The 20,866-nt window shown below is 37.3% G+C and overlaps 1 protein-coding gene across 9 annotated transcripts in view; it reads right to left on the bottom strand.

The window, feature by feature from the left end:
* Positions 1–8,791: 8,791 nt before the first annotated feature.
* LOC111866476 (zinc finger protein 384) overlaps positions 8,792–20,866 on the bottom strand; it is a 448,072-nt gene continuing 435,997 nt past the window's right edge. For all 9 annotated transcript variants that reach the window (XM_033752265.1, XM_033752264.1, XM_033752263.1 and 6 more), the window contains one exon: positions 8,792–20,799. In XM_033752265.1, coding sequence (XP_033608156.1) covers positions 19,583–20,799 — 1,217 coding nt within the window. In that variant the 3' untranslated portion in view covers positions 8,792–19,582. The remainder of the gene's footprint in view (positions 20,800–20,866) is intronic.

The raw sequence follows: 20,866 nt of genomic DNA, 5'->3' as shown, positions 1-20,866 counted from the left end.
GATCACACCTACGTCAACATGACCAACATGACCATCACATACTACTCTGAGGACCAGGGCTGCCATAATATGCAAATGGGACGGAAATTTCCTTCCTTCCAACGAACATATACATTTGGTAGAGCAGCTACAAAAAGTTATTTGAAAATACCTGCCGCATGACATGAAATCTGCAAGCGACAATTGAAAGAGCCCTCCACTGGTCCCTATCCTGAGCCAGATCAACCCGATCCGTATAATCCCATCCTATCTAAGATCCATTTTATTATTGTCCACCCACCTACTCATTGGTCTTCCCAATGGTCTCTTTCCTTCTGGCTTTCCCACCAATATCCTATATGCATTCCTGCTCCCTCATTCGTGCTACATACCCTGCAAATCCCATCCTTCTTAAACTTTATCATTTTGATTATACTGTACTTGGAGAAGAGTACAAGTTATGAAGTTCATCATTATGCAGTTTTCTCAAACCTACTGTCATTTCATTTCTCTTTGGTCCAAATATTCTTCTCAACACCCTGTTCTCAAACACCCTCAGTCTGTGTTCTTCCCTTAATGCTAGGGACCAAGTTTCACATCCTTACAGAATCACAGGCAAATTTATAGTTTTGCATATTCTAATTTTTACGTTTTTGGACAGCTGACGAGAAGACCAAAGGTTCTGGACTGAACGGTAACAAGCATTACCTGAATTCAATTTCATCTTAAGCTTCTCCTGAATCAGGTTTTGATTTATTATAGTCGTTCCGAAGTATCTGAACTGTGCTACATTTTTAAGTATCTGTTAGCTATTTTTATGTAATGATTTTGCCCTGCATTCCGGTGACGAGACAGAAATATATGCTTAGCTTTCTCTATGTTTACTTCTAGACCAACTTCCTTACTAGAGTCAAATATATTTATTTTCACATAATGTAGCACTTTTTTTTTTTAAGTGATTCGAGAAACCATCGCTGGGGCTAACATCACGGCAGGACTGCAAAAGAGGAAGTCGAGGCTGCCGTGTCTTCTGCAGAAGGCGTGAGGGGAGACCTTCCTTGTCATGACGGAGCCGCTGGCAGTGGTGACTGAAGTAAAGCGATCTGCTTGTCTAGGTGTTCATCGCGATGATCACAGGGTAGTTAATCGTGGGGACCTACGTCCTGCGAGCTTACGCAGCGACTGTGAATTTGAGATACCGTGTAGTACGACAGTGTCATTATGGCGTCCCGGACACGCCCACGATTATTTCTCCAGTGACGACATAATAGCGGCTCGGTGGAAGAGGCATGACTGCGCGGATGGTGGGCTTCTTGAGGCGGTGAACGGCCTAGTAGGACAAAGTTCGAAGGCTACCCACCGAGGAGTGAACACGTCTAGGGCGCTGGACCACCCTCAATCACAACCTCTTCCGCCGCTGCGAGGCATGTCTCCATGAAGAGGGACAGCATTTTCAGCATCTCCTGTGATCTATGAACAAAGTTAAGAACTTTTCTTCGTTCTGAACGTTATCGGCCATCAGGCATGCTGATTCATAAGCAAAATTCGTACGCGCCACATAGCCGGTGGTGCACCGGTCGCCGTGAAGTGCAGAGCCGTGGAACCTGTCAACAAAGTAAGAATCCTCCCTGTACATCTGACATATAGCCTCAATTTCAAACTATACATCTAAAATAATGTATGCAACACCATAATTCATGTCGCAATACTTAGTAGGATTTGAGATTCTCTCAACGGTTGTTACCTTTTGGCATACTACGTCATTTAATTCGTGTAAAGTCAACCGACGTTTCGAAGGAACATGTTTGCGTCCATCTTCAGAGTCGAAGAATAAGCCAAGCATGAAACCCATATGAAGTAAGTGGCAAATATAGCTGTAGACATGTTCCGCCTAATGGTCGGTTAATATTCAGCAGATTGTACGGCTTTATATCCCAGCAGGTGGAATTCTTCATCCCACTTTTTTGGTTTACATAAAAAATTAAGAGATTTGCCTTTCCTAAACTATAAACCATGAATTAGTAACTGTTGGTTTTCGTTATTTTCTGTTCTGTTCACAGATACTGTGTTCCCATTACCTTTCCATAACACCGATAACGAAATACTTTCGGAATGTCTCGCTTTATCGTGGATTACCTACTTACTTACTTACTTACTTACTCATGGAGCTGAGCCCTTCTGGGGGAGCCGCCAATTCTGCAGCTACTCAAGAATTTCCCAGCATTTTATGGAACCCGATTCGGGTTACCCGAAGGTTCATTACAGTGTTCACAAGATCCCTCCACTGGTTCCTATTCTGAGCCAGATTTATCCAATCCATACCATACCATCATATCTCCCTAAGATCCATTTTAATATTGTCCCCCTTCCTAGTCCTTGGTCTTCCCTGTGGTCTCTTTCCTTCTGGCTTTCCCACCAATATCCTATACGCATTCCTTGTCTCCCCCATTCGTGCTACATGACCTGCCAAAATCATCCTCCTTGACTTGATCATTCTAATTATACTTGGAGAAGAGTACAAGTTATGAATCTCTTCATTATGCAGTTTTCTCCGACCTCCTGTCACTTCATCTCTCTTCGGTCCAAATATTCTCCTCAACACCCTGTTCTCAATCACCCTCAGTCTATGTTCCTCCCTTAATGTCAGAGACCAAGTCTCACACTCATACATAACCACAGGCAAAATTATGGTTTTGGACAGCAGACGAGAATACAAAAAGTTCTGGACTGAATGGTAGCAAGCATTACCCAAGTTCAGTCTCCTCTTAATTTCCTCCCAAATCAAGTTTCGATCTGTTATCGTTTCCAAAATATATGAACTATGCCACATTTTCATGCCTGTTGTGCCATCTATGACACTCTGCGGAACTAAATCTGAAACTCTATAGATGGCACAAGCGTAGCACTGCATCATATTGCCATCTGCAAAAGTTGTATGTAACTACATTCTTGTAAGTATCGAATCAAAGTTGCGTAACATGATGAAAACTGCTGTTCTCAAAATTATTGATAAATTATTTCATATACAGAAGTTAAAAGATAAATATTCAAGTGTTAGATTTGTAGACGATGAAATTTCATTCAGCAGACAGGGACAGCGAGGTTATGCATCAGTTCTGGAGCTGGGGAAATACGGTGAGCTCTAGGAAATTATTCACCTTTGGCGTGGGCTCCGAGGTTAAATGCGTAGGGAAAAGGCAGAATCATATACGATAACTCTTAACTTGAATTTCGACTATAAATGCATGCCAGAAGGGCTGGAGCCTTCTTGGATTTGACGTGTATTCCGATCGATGTTTACCGACGTTTCGGAGGAATGAATTTGCCTCCATCCTCAGGGTCGAAGGGTGAGGCGAACATGCAAGCAGTATGTCAGTATTGAAGACAGAGTTAGTACGATCCCATGAAATATCAGTAAATATATCAGCCACATCCGAGACTCTATGCGCTGCAGACTAACCGCCGTAAATTTCACATGACAGGAAGGTTTTCCAAACCGTGGCCAAGACTCGCGGCATGACTCCTTTGATGCTTAGGTTTAATCTATAGAAAACCAATCATGCCCCGAAAGGAACCCAGGGCAAACATAGCCCAAAGTAAATTTTGAGCAGTGCGAAAACTTGTGTCGTCATTTTCATTGTCATCATCGCTATAAAAGGTAAGGTTGTCCTCTGTGCTTAACTAATCAAGCACTACACCATGAAGGCGTATGGAGAAGTTGATGTATAGTTCCACATTATCTTGACCTCGGCATTAGTTGGAGGTAAGTGGTCAGCTTCAAGCCCCTGCCGCTTTACACCCGGGGAAATAGCCCACGGTGCCCATTGGATAGGAAGCTGGGTGGGCCCCAGAGCCGGTCTGGACGACGTGGAGAAGAGAAAATTCTTGATCTTACCGGGGCTCGAATTTCGACCCCTTGGTCATCCATCCCGTAGCCATTCGCTATAACGACTGCGCTATCCCGGGCTGAAGGTATATGAAAACTGGGTGCTGGGGAGAATATTTATACCTGAGAGGGATAAAAGATTAGGAGACTGGAGAACATTGTGGAATGAGGAGTACCATAGCTTGTACTCTTTGCCAAATTTAATTAGAACGATTATAAGATGAGAATATCAAGTGATAAGTACGGGGGAGAAAGGGACTACAAACAATGTTTCGGTGGAAATCCATATGGAAAGAGATCATTAGGAAGAACTAGGCGTAGGTGCGAGGCTAATATTGAAATGGGTCTTAGAGAAATAGGATGCGGTATCATGGACTAGATTGATCTGGATCAGAATATGGACCAGTGACGGGCTCTTGTGAACGCGGTAATGAGCCTCCGGGTTCCATAAAATATTGGTAAGTTCTCGAGTAGATGTAACTAACATCTTCTCAAGAATGACTCAGGTCCGTGCTACATGCCCTGTCCATCTCATCCTCTTTCACTTGATCATTTTAATTAAATTTGGCGAACAGTACAAGTTACGTGGCTCCACATTATGACGTTTCCTCAACCTCCCATTATTTCATATCTCTTGGTTCCAAATATTTTCCTCAGCACCCTGTTCTCAAATACCCTAAAGCAGTGTTTCTCAACTGCCGGGTCCTGGCATCAATTATACCGGTCTTATAAAAAAGAATTTACTGGGCCGCGGTCTCACAAAGTTTGAGAACCAGTGCCTTAAAAATGCATATAATATATAAAACATATTTTTATATATTGCAAATTAAAATATGAATATGGCACAAGTCTGGAGGGGTCAGAGGGCACTGGGGTTCTCTGAATGTAGTCGTGTATGTCTGGATGCAGTAAATGACAAAATTCATTCATTTTGCAAGGGTTACCTTATCTAATCCCTGTCCTATACGCTATCCCCTCTTCGGGATATGACCGAATTAATTGATTGATTGGTTTGGCGCACTATCTGGAAACTAATTAGAGAGGAGAAAGTGAAATAATGAAAACACGATGATGGTGTGGAGAGGGACGCAGACCTTCAATAACAAACTGATTTGATTTATATTGCTCAACACCACTACATTCCGTTTCGGGTTTAATTGTGTTTGTGTGCACACTGCGAATTTCCAGCTTCATACAAACAATACAGAATTTTTCTTCCATGATAACCTTTTCTTTGGACATCTGTAAGGAAGCCTAATATACGTATTATCCTAGTATCTGACTGATGGTACTGAGTAAAAACATAAAGATCTTAGAATTGCCGACATTCCGGCCAATATTTGAATGCAGCACCTCCCGAATACAGATCTAAAGCGTTACTGCTTGATCTTCTCTGTCTTCAAGTGAAACGAACATACAGCACACTTTCGCTAGCACAGTCAGTCTTGGCTTCGAGTCCCCTCAGGATCCATGACCATATTTTCTTCTTTGTGCTCTTGTAGGTTATTTTTGTTGGATAGTACTATAACACAAGGGTAAACTGAAGTGCTGTTACTGCTGCTGCTACTACTACTACTACTACTAATGATAATAATAATGACTCTGTGGTTTTAGCCCGCAAGTGAACTATACCGACCTAGATACCGCCGCTTTGTCGGAAAAATTAGTGCCAAATTTAGAGGATAGAGCGCGTCGCGTGGCCAGCTTTAATTTCGGTTTTCTAGACCGGAGCCGCTATTTCCTTGAAATAGCTCCTCAATTGTCTTCATGAGGCAGAAGTCAACACATTGCGTGAGCCGGGAATTGCAGATGCCTCAGCCAAGTGCCTGGCGCATTCTGCGCAAACGTCTTCGTGCGAAAGGATACCGGCTGCACACGCTCGACAGTCTCGGCCGATGGCCCCGGCCGGCCTGTTCGTTTCGAAGCGCACAGGCAGCCACGCTGCTGGAATTTCTTGTCGCACTCATGAATTGTTTTGTCCGTAGGTGGTTCTATGTAGTACTTGTTCCCAAACTTCCGTTGCACTATCACAATTGACTCAGTTATAGAAAATTTCAAGACACAGAACGTCTTCGCCATGTTTTTCACAACTGCCCCGTAGCGGTGAAAACTGTAAGTGAGCCACAACGCCTGTTTCCCGAACTTAGAGAAATTCTGTACCTACTGATATGCTCCTTTCTGCGGTGCCTCTCTTGGTTGTTGCGCTGCCGAGTTCGGAATTTCCAGAAGGACTTACGAATTACTCCGGATATACATACATACGAGTATAGATATGTATTCTTTTAACTCACATCAGGGACCGCGCCATAGCTCAAACGGTCAGTCGCTGGCTTCCCACCGCGGCAGCCCGGGGTTCGATCCCGGGTCTTGTCAAGTGAGATTTGTGGTGGGCAAAGTGACGCTGGGCAATTGTTCCACAATCACCCTCACCTATCATATGGGGCTGGTACAATAGGCCAGTAGTGGCCGCAGTACAAGGGACTTAGTCCCACCCCACTAGCAATACAAAAAAACATCAGTCTTTCACTAGATGCCAGGGCTAGTAATTTGAGAAATACTACACTATGCGAAATAAAAGCATTTGTTGTGATTTTATTGAACATAAAAATAATCAGATGTCCCAAAAGTAATTACTTATTTGTTTACAAGCCCGTCATAACTTTTAACATGGTTTTCCAACAAGATTTCACGTATTCGTTTCCAACTGATCCTATTTTCTTTTTATTTATTTGACAATATAAATCTTGCTGTCTTGAGAAGTCATGATTTTAAGAAATAAAATCAATTAGTTCGTTATAATTAATATACCATTTATGAAAGTTGTGTAGACAGTAAATAAAACATAATAGAACAGTTCCGATATCATACATCAGCTCAATGGCCCTTTGCGTTTTGTCATAAAACTAACAATCTTTCACTAAAACCAAATGCTCCGTTTAAAAGAAAATATTATCTCATGTAACAGACATAAAAATCCACGAGACTGTAGGAAGAGTGCAGAAACAAATTTGAGCGTTCAGCTGTGATGATGGAGGTTTCGCCAGGTACGGAAATCAAAGTTGGTCTCTCTTCTGCTGCAACATTTTGTTATTGTTATTATCAGGGTGGGGTAAGACTGGGCACTTGGTATTTATGTAAGACAAATCCCATTATGGTACACTCGGTTGATCATTATAGAGAGTCTTTATATAATATATATATATACGTTACCTCCATAGATACTACTACAACGTATTTCAGTTGTTGCCAATGAGTAGAGGTTTAGATTTTACTACAAAGTTACATATCCTATGTAATATCCCATGTATCCTATGTAAAAGATATTTTTTCATAGCATCAAGTAGGATAAGCTGAGGTGAATCGAACCAAAAAATTCAGCTGATATGCCAAACTCAGTTATTGAAAATTTATATTTACGCCATTTTTTGACAAGCATTTTTCTTCGTAAAAAATACGTATTTCTTTTTGCTGTGATCGCATCCGAACCCAAAATGCTGCGTCGAATTTCATAAAGGCTTTACATTGTCCTCATCACCTGTAAGTCAGTAAGTGAATGTGACCGAACATTTCTTGCTGCCAGGCCATTCTCTTCACCAGGTGCAAATATGGTTTTGATACATTTTGACTCCGTGGTACTATCCACAGCAAGTCTCTGCGACCCAGGCACGTTCGTGGTATCCTGAAAATGTCTCCTGCCCGCCTAAGAATACTTATATTTTCTCGGAAATATATTATAGCTTTTTTTTAATATCTTCTGACGCCAACTTACTCCACTGCATACAACAGAAGTAGGATTGTCGCTGGGAAAATCGTTTAAGAGACTAAACTTTCAAATTTTCTGAAAGCGGGCCTATTCGCCCCATCTAGTTCATTGATATATGACAACAGCTGATATCACTGACAGTCTGCTGATAATGAATATGGCGTTCAGAACATGTGCCTACGCTTTAACCTCACGAGCAATAGCAAGAAACTGAAATGACGTATGGCATGTCTGCATAAATTGTAATGCTAACACACAGGAATTTTCCTAATCTCTCTGATTTTAACTTAATAAGTATCACTCAATAAATACCTTTACCTTAGTGGTATTTAAAATAAGCTGAATTGCATACGTACGTGTATTATAGTAAAATTACAGTACTTTTAAGTTACAATTTTAAAATTACCGTAGAGTGACAGGGGATGAGATGAACTGATCCATATAAATCATCCTTACATTTGTATGATTTTTATCATAAATTCGTTTACCGATGGAAGGAAATTTAAAGATCTTTCAATCAATATATTCAAAATAAAATTCAGAAGAATAATTTCCGAGATATTTGTCTATTGGTGCCTGATTAGGTCGGGAGGAATAATTCTTTTCAAAACTAGAAAATACCGAATTCTGTGTTGTATTTAGATCTCCAGACTGTTTGTTCCGGTATACGTAAAATGATATCAAATTCCAGGTTGTTGCAAAAAATGTATTTTGTTTTATAAGACGTCATTTCGAGTGGTATGAAGAGAAAATTATTCATTACTAATAAATAATAGTTCTTATTTCATATAGACAGATGATATGAAATTAACTGTGAGCTAGATATCTTGACAGAAGAGATATTCCATATATTCATATTTGTCTTATAATTTAATTATTCACCTTAACCCAGTGACATATTTTTGACGGTAATGAAATGGGACCAGAAAATAGTCGAAATGATTTAGTTTCAGATGTAATTGACATGTACAGAATTTTTAAGATAGTTTTAAGATATTTACTTTGAAATTTTAAAATTAAATTTGTGTATGTATTTTGAGAAGATTAAACCAAAGAATGGTCAGTAGTTTAAATGATTTAGTTTTTTTTTTAATTTGAAGCATGCTTACACAATACAGAGCAGTCCATCTTACTGGAAGAGTTCAGTGGATGCTATTGAGCACTTAAATGCAATGTGTCTGTTAGTTTATTTGAGGAGAAACCATTCATTACAAAAAACAACTACACTCTCTGCTTCAAAGTTTCTATTAAACTTTATTACATTTAAAGACACCCACACACAACAGCACAAGATAAAACATATTTCTTACTTTTCAATGTTGCAAATGTTATTTGCAAGCTCCAATAATCATCTTTCTTTTCTTAAAAAAACTTTCCTTAGAAAAACTGAAACAAATCGCACAATAGTTACTGACAGATGTTATTTACATCCGCCAATAAAGGCAGGATGCTACACTTTTGTCTTAGGCTAAAGATGTGTTTCTGTGTAATAACACATTAGTCAGACCAAGATTGAAATAAATGCAGTGATTTGATAAAATGCGCACCTCAACAAGAAATCTCTTCATTTCCAGCCGTTCAAAATGAGGAATCTAATAGGAACGCCCTCATGTATTCTACTACCCTTTTAAACATGCCCAGTTTGCATTCAATCAATTGGACTTTAAGACTGCCTAATTAATATACATACTATATTGTGTTTCACCAAGACTTGAGTTATGCACATAACTTTGGGCTAAAAAACAAATCTTTCACGCAATTTTCAATATTAACATTAATAACAATGATTTACAACATTAAAGTCATAATTCTACAGTTGAACATCGCGATGGAGTGTTTTGTTATTTTCTTATTTCAATGTACGCAATTGACTTGTGTATCGTGAATCGTATTATCATCATGACATGTATTTCTTGTGTTGATATTCCGTGAAGTAAATTTATATATAAGAAGCGACAGTAAAACTTATAATGCTATTTGCAAAAACTACAACTTTCTGTGTAAGAACAAATGTAATCAAAGCAAAATTTTTAAATCGTGTCTATATATCCAAAATATGAAATATGCTGTCAAAGGAGTAATCGTTGTTATACTGATAATTTCATGCCATTTCTTCTGGTTGCCTGGTATACAAAACGTGGTATATTGTATTCTTTCGGACAAATTTTCTCTTAGAGACCTCTTATCAAAATTTTCCAAATTACAAAATTATTCAGTTATCACTTAAAAGCTAACGATTCTACGAAGGCTGAACTAGGAGCAATGTTCGTAATAGAGAGAAAAAAATACTACTTTTAAAACGCTTTCCTGCAAACAGGAAGGACCGATGAAGTTTAAAATCAACTACATCATTTCAACTACATATTGATGACAAATGCCTATCTGAATGTGAAATAAAATTGACAAAACTTTAAACATTTAAACAAATTTGTCCACATGTGCCACAGTGTGATTCAAATCACGTTTCACGTTGTGTGTCATACTTTAACAAAACACTCCTCACAACAGCAAACAACTGACGATTTAAAACAGAATAATATTTCTACATTTAAGCAAAACTGATGTAAAATTAACAAAATATGCCCCCTTCTAAAAATAATTCTCATTCATTCGTCTACATCTTTGACATAAATTAAAGACAGCACCAAATTATTATATAGTACTCTTAAAAAGAAAGTAAGTACCACTTCTGAAGTTACTATAGCTTTGTATATACCTGTATTGCTTTTAGAAACTAAAGCATTACACGTACAACAATATATAATAACAACAAATCATACAATTTGAAAGACAGAGAAAATAAATCAGACTTTCTGAAATATTCATGTTTTGTGCACAACAAACACACGCACACATACAAACAAACATACGTACATAACTTATAACCTAAAACAAAAAGTCTAGGTTGTAAACAACATTACGTGAAACATAATGAATACAATAATAAGATGGTTGTTACAATACATAATAATGATTATAATAGGAACTTAAAATGTAAGAACAGAAACTTCAGTGGTTGCAGAATATGTAATGATTGGATATGAATGAAAGAAGATGACTGCAATGATGACGTAATTAATCGTATATCCTCATTAGCATACAGACAACTCCTTATTGTGAGCTAGTAATTATGCGTACCGCGTGTTTTCATTATCAACAATTCATATTTTTTACCAAGCAGTTCCAATTTCGATTGATTATCTGAACAAAGAGCTGTCATTTCTATAAACATTGTTCATCAACCATCTTCGAAAATGAAATGTATTTTCTATCAGGTGGGAATTCTATTCATATATATATATCCCAGTCGAAAGATTTTATATTTTCCTATGCATTATGCTGTCAAAAATGTTGTTACAATCCAGTGGCACAAGCACAATCTTCCTGAGTTACTCGGGAAATCAATACAATCACTATGTTTTTCGCGTAAACACTAGTAATATAGCACTGCTCACAGACAGAACTACAGTTACATGCCTGAATTTCTGCGCTTGGAAAATACTGGTCAATTTATTTTCTAATAGCCTTGTTACTGCAGAACAATCTGTATCTATTAAACATCTTCTTTCTGTTTCTTTCCAATCAATACATGAACAAAAGCAGTGGGTAAACTTAACTTTGTGTTTATGACGCCAGAAGTAAACACAATGAAAATATGTGGTTAAATTTGGTAATCATTTGCAGCAGAACACAACTGGTTGGGCAATGTTTATAATTATTTAATAAACATAACCTAGAATCTTACAGTGTAATGAATTAAAGCACCAGCACATACGGTGTTATATCTATATATAAGTTTCTCAGAAGTTCCTTCGTAACCAACTTTTTGCAGTTGGAAGTGTAAATGAATATGCAGCAATCATTGAGGTATAAGGAAACCTTCCGTTAATATTTTATACAGTTTCCAAGAATATATTGGTACATGTAATTAATATAGATATCCTTAAGGCATGAATTTTAAAAAATCTCTTTACAAGTTTTTCTGACTGCACGCTTAATTTTTCCATAAAAGAGCACTAGATAAAATTTTACATTTAAAATGAAATGAGTGTTATTCATATCTAGGAAACCTGTGTTGGCATTTTACTCCAGAACACTATGGATTAATAATAGTAAGTTATTAACGGTATTAATAATGGTTATAACTAGTAATAGTCGCAGTAAATAATAATAATAATAATATAGTAATAATCATAACTGAACACCATACAGTGGATTATAACTGCTTGGATTTGGTTAATGCGAGTTATCTACAACGTAGAACAATGAACTAACAGTATACCTTTATCTTATTCTGTTCTGAAACATTTCAACTGTATATGGTGTAATGAGCTGTAATATTATGTATTAATTAAAAACTATTTGACTACAACATCCTGTAAACTATATGTTAATAAAGATGGAAGCAAAACTTATCTGTTAATTAACTTGGACTGAAATGGTATGGCGGTATTTAATGTGCAGATGAACAAAAGAACATTGAGAAGTGTCGCATAGTATCATTTCCATATTTATTGTATGTATTCTCTGAGGTTTGCTAGAAAGAATGTTTATAATGCAACGATTCATAAATTTTCTTCCTTTATGTATTTGTATTTACTCAGAAATTATTAACTTAATGCTTTACAAGGTTGAACGTACTTGAAAGTAATAAATTTTAATGTCTTCCTACCATGATTAACATAGTAAGATATCGCAAATCTGAATGTCCTACTGCCACATTTAACGCAGCACGCTTATATGACAGAGTAATGAAACATAATACGTAAAAATTAATTTGGCTCTTATATTAAGAAACTTAATTGCAGACGTTATTTTAGAATTACGGAAAAGTGAATATAATTCTGGAAGACATATTCTATCACATCTTTAAACTAGTTAGTTACAAGGACAAGCTAAAATTTCTTAAACTAAAAATTCAATTAGGCGTTTCATAAAGTTATGCAATGTATTATGTGAAATCTTTTGTCACGAAGGCTGTTTAAGTTCTTTAAAAAATGCTGCAATGCAAACCATTTTGAAAACTGAACACACATGCGCCTTGAAGCTGTACTACATATGTTTGTAAATATCTACTTTGCTTATAACATGCACGTTAAATCTACTGCTAATATATATAATGTTAGTGGCAATATTGTAATAAATTGTGTAGAATGATATACATGTACTATTGAACTATTCTTGAAGCTGGCTTGTGCAGCCCACATACGGACAGTTATTATCATGTAACAAGTAAGAACTGAAACCTGGTGTTACAGAGAAATACTTTGTTATGTACGCTTGGGAACATAACCACTTTATGTACAGAGAACTCTAAAGACATTCATGTTTGTTTGCGGATGGCATGTGTGTTCATACTTTTCCATTTCAGTTGTAAATAGAATATACAATAAAATATGGGAATGGCTTCTAATTAAATTTATTTGAGACGATCTACCCAGATCACCAAGAGTGCTTAATAATATTAATGTTAACCTTTCTATAAACATAATTTTGAACAGTTCAAATAATACTGTCATATACGCTCTTCGATCCTGTTTCCGTCTATTTTATAAGCTTGTTTTGAAACATAATATTTTCATAATATAGAATTATATTGATACAGTTGATTTGCACTACTTAGTAAATTTGTATGAAAAAATAAGTTTTTTTTCATAAACATATTATCTAACATTGTCATTCACATATTCCTATGTACGGCATATGACATCAGGAACGTAATCCACGATTTTAAGAGGCTGAGTTTTTTTTTTATTCATAGATTCTTCATATTAAAAAAGTCACTTGAATTAAGTTTTAATTCAGAAATTTTCTGTAAGTAAACTTCCAAGTGCGCACCTTTTGCGGGAAGGTAGACATCAGGCCAGTAATTGATTTTAGCCCATATATGGAAGTGTTATTACTGTCGGTGGTCTGTAGTTTCAGTTCATCTTAGTCAGAGACCTGCCTATTATACTTATTCACTGCATTGTGGACATAACTCCTTAGGAGTAAGTCGTGAGCGGTTAAATTTGAAGGCTTCGTTGTTCAGGTCGCGTGACTTGGCTTTCAAGGCCAAATAGGACGCCCCATAATTTCTCCGGTTTTTAAAATAAATCCAGATTTTGTTTAAAATCGGTTATGTGCTACGCGTATCTGTCATGCCGAGAAAGGAAAGCGCATGGAAACTCACTGAGAGATTCTTTTGAGTTAAACTTAATTCGAGTGAGTGGTTTTTAAATATGTATGATGATTAGGAAAAATATAGCTTCCTAAAATCTCGGAACGACTTTCACGAAGTTTTATGTCTACGTTCTTCAAGACTCCCACTGCGTTCTATATAATTTGGGGACTTCTATTTGTCTAAGAACCATAGAAAAAATCGTTCTGATATTGAAGATGCTTTCATGTACGTCAGGAAAAATTTTGTATGTTCATTTCTAATGTTTGTGCTTCAAAATTTCTCTCAATATTCAATTGTTCCACTGCGACAAATACTGTAAATATATGAACCAACTTTTCATGGTTGCAAGTTCACAGACTTTTAAGAGATGTAATGAAGGAATGAACGAAGACAATAGAGTGGGAATAGGGCATTATTGCATATATGGTGTTTAATAAATTTGATATAATTTTCTCGGTTTAAATTTTATTCCAAAATATGTTCATTATCGAACTGGTTGTTTTTAAATAAAAATGTTTTGTTGCATTCATCACTAGGAATATGAACTGTATTATTCGCTGCAAGCAGCAATGTCCGATTATCTTACTCGTGTACAGATTAAGGAAATGTGATACTTAATTTCACAATAAAAAACAAAATTGTGAAACCGCTGTAATTTTTCATTCACAAGCTAAAAAATGACCCAACTGAATGTATATTAAATTAGAAAATTTCCTTTTAATATTAATTTTACATGTAACAATTTTCTTTCAGTAAAAATATATATAAGTTGGGTTGAAATTACATTTTTAGCGTTAAACATATCAATGGGGAAGCCTGGGATATTAAAAAATAGACCAGCAAATCCTGTACAACGGGTCACTTAATATTAGTTCTGTATTCCACTATCTCTCGAATCAAGATGGATGGAAGATGAGTGGCCGAGAGAAGAGAAAATCTTATAACAGCCAAACCCCAAAAAGTGGCCCTTGCAAAAGACCCCACTCTATGCCCCAAAAACCTTTCATTCGTTCATACTATCTTCATATTTGGGACACACAAAACTTATCTGTTACATTTTTTTCATGGATTTTTGGATTGCAAGTTTTAAAACAGAGATATCTTAGTTAGTGGTTGAAAAACTGGTATAAGACGAACATATTCCATGTTGTACAATGGAAGAAAACAAACAGTTATTAAAGATGAGACCGCGCAACGAATCCACGATATGAACAAAAACCGACGTACATTGAGTACGCTGAGCGCTACTGTAAAACAAAACTTGCTTATCAATAATTTCGATACACATTTGTAGGCCTCTTGAGATAATTTTGAATTTTGAGAGTTGTTAAAACATCAGTATTGATACTGAGAAAACAATGTAGAAAAATGTAAACTGGTAACATAAATACTTCTGCACCTAATTATGCTTTACATAATTATTTGTGTTATATTAAATTGTGTTGCTAAACATGTTCCCAAACAATTGAATCAAAAAGTGATTAAATTGTGCCGGTAACACAACTGGTGATCAACTGTAGGCCTATTTATTTTAAATTTATTTTTAAAATGTCGTACATACACTTCGAAAGTGATATTATGTCACTTCTAGCATATGTATTTGGCTATTGTGTAGAGTTTACATAACAAGTTTCCGACTCTATGTATTTTTAATAACAATGATTTAAACGTTCTTTAATAATACAATGGAAAACTGATATTTTAAAAAATAAAATAAGTAGATACAATGAATCTGTGGAGATTCACCTTGATGTTGGTTTTTATATTAAAATACTACATAACTGCAGCATTTTGTAAAAGTGTATTGTGGACACGTTGCAGTGTTGTACTGCACAGCATGTGTACTAACTATTGTAAATTGTGGCACATTTCTGTTCCAGGGTCCTCTGTCCATAAACCATGGCATATTTCTCTCATTACGACATTGAATCATGTCATGCTTTGGCTACTTGGCCCTAAGTGTGCTTGAAACTCTGTTCCTCGTCTCCTTCTACATCCACTTTCTCATTTAAAGGGACAAGCAATTATGCACAACATGATTTACAGGCAAAATACCCTTTTTTGTGTTATAGTACATAAGAGTACGGGACTCGTTATGTATTTGGGCTATTGTAAATGATTGACAGCAGGCTGCAGCATGTAGATTGTTCATTCTGATACATAAAGTTGCAGACTTATTATGTACTGGTTATACTATGACGCTGTGGCTTGCACATACGAGTGTTGCTACTGCGTATGTGTTTGGGCTATTGCAAGAAAAGTTATCCCCAAAACTTTTTATCCATTTGAGACATATACATTTAGAGTGTCACACTCTATATTATATATTTATTACTGTGGCGGCTATTTTGTTTAAAGAGTTGAGTAGTGAGTATGTATTTGCATAAGAGTGTCAGACTCGTTATGCATTCGGGCTATTGCAGGAAAAACCGTCGCATAAAGTTTGTGTATGTGGTACACCAAGGTGTCAGACTCGAGGTGTATTGGGCTATTGTAACTTATTGTAAAACATTTTTTCCATATGTGGCATGTGTAATATGGTACATTTGAGTGTCAGACTCAAAATGCATTGGGCTATTGTAAATCATATGATAAGTGTTTGAACAATAATACATAACATGAGTGTTGGACTCAGAATGTATTTGCTTGATATTTAATTTGTGGTAAAAAAATTAATGATCCGAACGTTTGTATATACAGGTGGTTACATAAGATGGCTATTGCAAAATAACTGTTGTTTTGAACGTCAGCTTTTAGGCCATTGGTGTGAGAACAAAACAGTTTTATGTTTCGATTTACTGTCAATATATCTACACTCTCTACATATTACTAAGGCAGCTTCATTTTTGTTGTTAAGTTTGTAGTTCGAAATGGAATATCAGAAACAATGTCGTGTCATGCAATTTTGGCCTTTTTACACATATATTCAGAATATTAGGTTTTGTTTTCGAACAGAAACATCTTCCGAGCAATTTTAAAAACCACTCGTTTTCAAATTTGAAGTTAGGATTTATATCATCCCTGCGCAGTGTAAATGAAATAAACTTTTTGTTTATAGAATCTAAGTGGCCGATTTTGTTAAAGTAAATACAAGCCGTGCAGTACATAAATTATGACTGCTGCCGTTAGTGATATCTCATATTATATTACGATATTTTTTAAATAAATTTTACATTTTATACCTAACAGAAACCTGAGAAACATGTATTATATCTACTTTACAATTTAATGGGAATTAAAATCACTGGAAGATGCTACGAGATGGTGTTATGAGTAAACCGTAAACGTTCCACAGTCCTGTTCGCACACAAAAATAAAAATAACATGTTCTATTTATGTATGAGCTGTTTTATGTGTACCGGTTCTGTTAATGAAAATATCTTGCCATGCTGAACACCTGATGGTCAAATTCACTTTCAAGAAACACGACAAACATTAGGCCGATTCATTCAGCCGGGACTCCTCAATGTAATAACCAGTATCCTGCACAATATTACGTTTCTAGTAAACAAGGTAGTTCTTCTGCGTATTGAAGAGCAAACACCGAACAATGACTTCAGGCTAGTTATGAAGGGGTCATAATTTGTTATTTTATCGGTTTTGTAAATTTCTGTATTCATCCAATCTAGAGTGAAATAAACTAAGAAATAAATCATACAGATCCTTCAAAATGGCGCGAAATGTTTTTATTAAGTAAAGAAGCAACCATGCAAATTATTCCCTTGTATTTCTGGAAGTTCGTGACCTTCAAACTTAGTCCTTTTCTTTTAGAATCATTTCCGTTTATTAAAGGATGATGAATGAAAATTCTCCTGTTTCTTCCTTCTTCCCACAATCTTTCCTTTCAATTTCTTGCCAGTTCTTTCCTTTCTTCCTAATGTCTTTCAACGCTTGGATAAAATATCTTGTTATGGATCAACCCATAGATATTCTTCTTTCAAATTTAATTCTAATGCTCTTCCCAGTATTTTTGTTCTAGCTTTTTTTTTGTATATGCCTTCCTTTTCTGACTCTATTAACAAATTCTGGATTCGAACCGATATATAGGCTTGAGAATTAGAGTTTCTGTCGTTGACCTCTAGGTAAAACAAACTTAAAAAACACTGTAATTTTTATTTAATCTGGTAGAATCAGTTTCAAACTTGAAAGTGAAATGAATTCAAAATGTCAACATGGCAACACAGTTTTATAAATATTTACTGATGTTGTTTCCGGTTCTTGTGTTTGAACAATACTGTATTCTTGTGTTCATCATATTTCGGTACTTTAAAATTGGTTTTGTGTATCGACCAACTAAATGTGCATGCAACCCATGACTGAATATTGTGTTTACCAAGGCCATCTGAAATCACGCGATGTTTGTCATTGCGGTAACAATCAAGGGTTGGTTTCAGGGCGACCATGATAGAAAACTGTATTGTAACTGTACTGTGTATTGTAGCATTCGACATATAAAAAGTGACATGAACGATTATTGTTATGTGAACTATTAACATATTACCCCAACTGGAGACAAAAGAACTGAAAATTACGGAACTATTAATGTAGGTAGTTATTGTTTTTGTTTGTACATAAAAATTAACGTGGCTTTTACGTCACGTTCTGTATCCAATAGTTTTGTAGTTCAGTTTTAGGCAATTTGTACAGAGATCCTATGATTACGTTGAGCTATAACGGGAGTGTTGTCGAAATAAAGTAATGTCACAATTTTAATAATATTTCGCGTTATGATGTTACTTTGTTTCCTCAACATTTCGGTTAAAAATACAGAAAAGACTTCCTACCATTCACTCGAACCATTCACACACACACACTATTAAGTCGAACGCATATAACCTAACCGGAAACTGCGCAACAAACTAAAAACAGATCGCATAATAATAGCAGCTACTGTGATTATGAACTGAAGATAAACACTTTCTGAAACTGACTAATAAAATATTGCTTCAAATATATTGTCCGTTTTATGGCTAATCCCCGTGCTATTTTTAAATATCGATTAAAAAAAAAAAGAAATTAAAGCCATAAAGACAAAACATAAAAGGAACTAATTCGATAAATAATAGTCTCATAGACTGAAAAAGTTTTGACTCTATCCTAAATAAAAATAATGATAATCACAGCCAATGTTTCTTTTCGAACTAAATTGCGCAGTCTTATTAATAACTAATATATAATATATATATACTCATTTCACTAATTGTCTGGTGATTTTTATAAAGAAAATAGTAGGAATTGTTATTTAAAAATAAATGGTTAACATTTGAAAACATCGACAGCTTGTGTTTGCTTAAATTTTCTGTTTTTAATATTTTGTTGTACCAAATGGAAAAAATTATTTTCGTAATATTTTATTTGCATTTGTTTGATCGAAAAAAATTTCCGAACTAATCTTGTTATCTTGGCAACATTTTTTGTTGTTTCTTTCAAGGAAAAATAAACTAGTTTTTATCACAATCACACACACGTGTATATATGTACAGACACTCAGAGCAATTGTAACAACATACTATCTGTCATGTACATTTGTTACTCTACATCTTGCTTGGCTAACGGTGGAGTTGGTTACACAGTATTTGCATTCCGTTTCCCTTCTTCAGAAAACTTGCACATTATCTTCATTTTGTCTTAAATTATATATTTAATAACAAAAATCACACATATAATTTGTTCTTCCCTACTTATTCGGACTACCTGTAGTTTCAATATTATTTATATATAAATTCACATGCATATAGTTTATTCCATGCTTAATTTTTCCTGCATTATTGGTTTAATAATAACCAAGTCTTCATGGGTTGTTTTGTTGCTGCTGTTGGTTCTGTGAGTTTCCAGAGGTGCCGGACAGGCTGAAGCCCAGTGCACGAGGATCACCTCCATGAAGTCGCAGAGCCTGCTCTAGCCGTTGTTCCTGTAACCGCAAGGCTTCGCTCAGGTCGGGCGACACCTGGTTGTGATGTGCATGATGGTGGTTCATGCCGCCTCCGTTGTTGTTCCCACCACTGCCGTTGTGTGCCGCAGCTGCCATATTGTGGTGCCGCAGCGCCGCTGAATTTCCGTCGCCTCCCGCGGACGCGTTGTTACTCGACGCCGCGACGGCTGCCGCCTGACTGACCGCTAGCCGGAGTGCCGCCTCGGCTTGGGACCGCAAAAGTGCTTCAGCTTGGTGTATCCTAAGGGCCGCCGCCTCCGATGAAGCTTGCTGGTGATTGTGATGACTCTGAGGTCCGCCGTGGTGGTGACCCGCCATGGAGTCCAGCCGCATTGCTGAGTCTACAGCCATTGAAGATCTCATAGCTGCATCCATGGACCTCATGGAGTCAGCCATGGACGCGGCGCGCATAGCCGCATTCATGGCCGCCTGAGCCTGTGCTGCCGAGACGCCACCGTCCCCAGACGTGGGAGGGGTCGATGAACCGGGGCCTCCAGCAGAGCCGTTGTTCCCACTGTTGCCACCTGGAGACCCCACTCCTCCGAGTCCTGAAGCGCCCATTCTCATGGCAGCTGCGAGGTTCACAGCCGCTGCCTGGACGGCGGCCGCGGCGCTGGAGTCGACGCCGATACCTCCAGGTCCGGGGCTCCCTAGGCCTCCTGACACTCCTGCCGAAGACTGGCCCACCATGGCTACCATGGCGGCCATGCGACTCGCGTTGTGCAGCTCTTCCGCCCCGTACTGCTGCTGCAGACCATTGCCTCCTCGACCGCCCAATATGTCGCCCAATTTGTTGTTGTTATTGTTGTTGTTCATGATTCCGCCGGGTTCAGAACCCGTGCTGGAGAGCCGGCCACCTCCTGAGGAACTATCCGAGTGCGCGGACGGACTGGCACACATGGACGACGGTCCGCCGCCTCCAAGTCCAGCTAGGCCCCCAGCTGATGATGCTGCAACGGCTGCCGCCAGAAGAGACTCCCTCTCCCGGCGTTCGGCGGCCGCTCGGCTCAACACGTACTGGGCCGCGAACTGGTGCTTGGGGTCCATCCGCATGTGCTCCATGTGGCTGAGTAACCCTGTGAAAGAGGACAAGAACTGTCACTGTGTTGCAGATACATTTGGTCCTACCCAGCGCGTCTCAAG

Source organism: Cryptotermes secundus, unplaced genomic scaffold (assembly GCF_002891405.2).
Source record: "Cryptotermes secundus unplaced genomic scaffold, Csec_1.0 scaffold320, whole genome shotgun sequence".
Taxonomy (NCBI): Eukaryota; Metazoa; Arthropoda; class Insecta; order Blattodea; family Kalotermitidae; genus Cryptotermes; species Cryptotermes secundus.
This window is presented reverse-complemented; position numbering and strand designations above follow the sequence as displayed.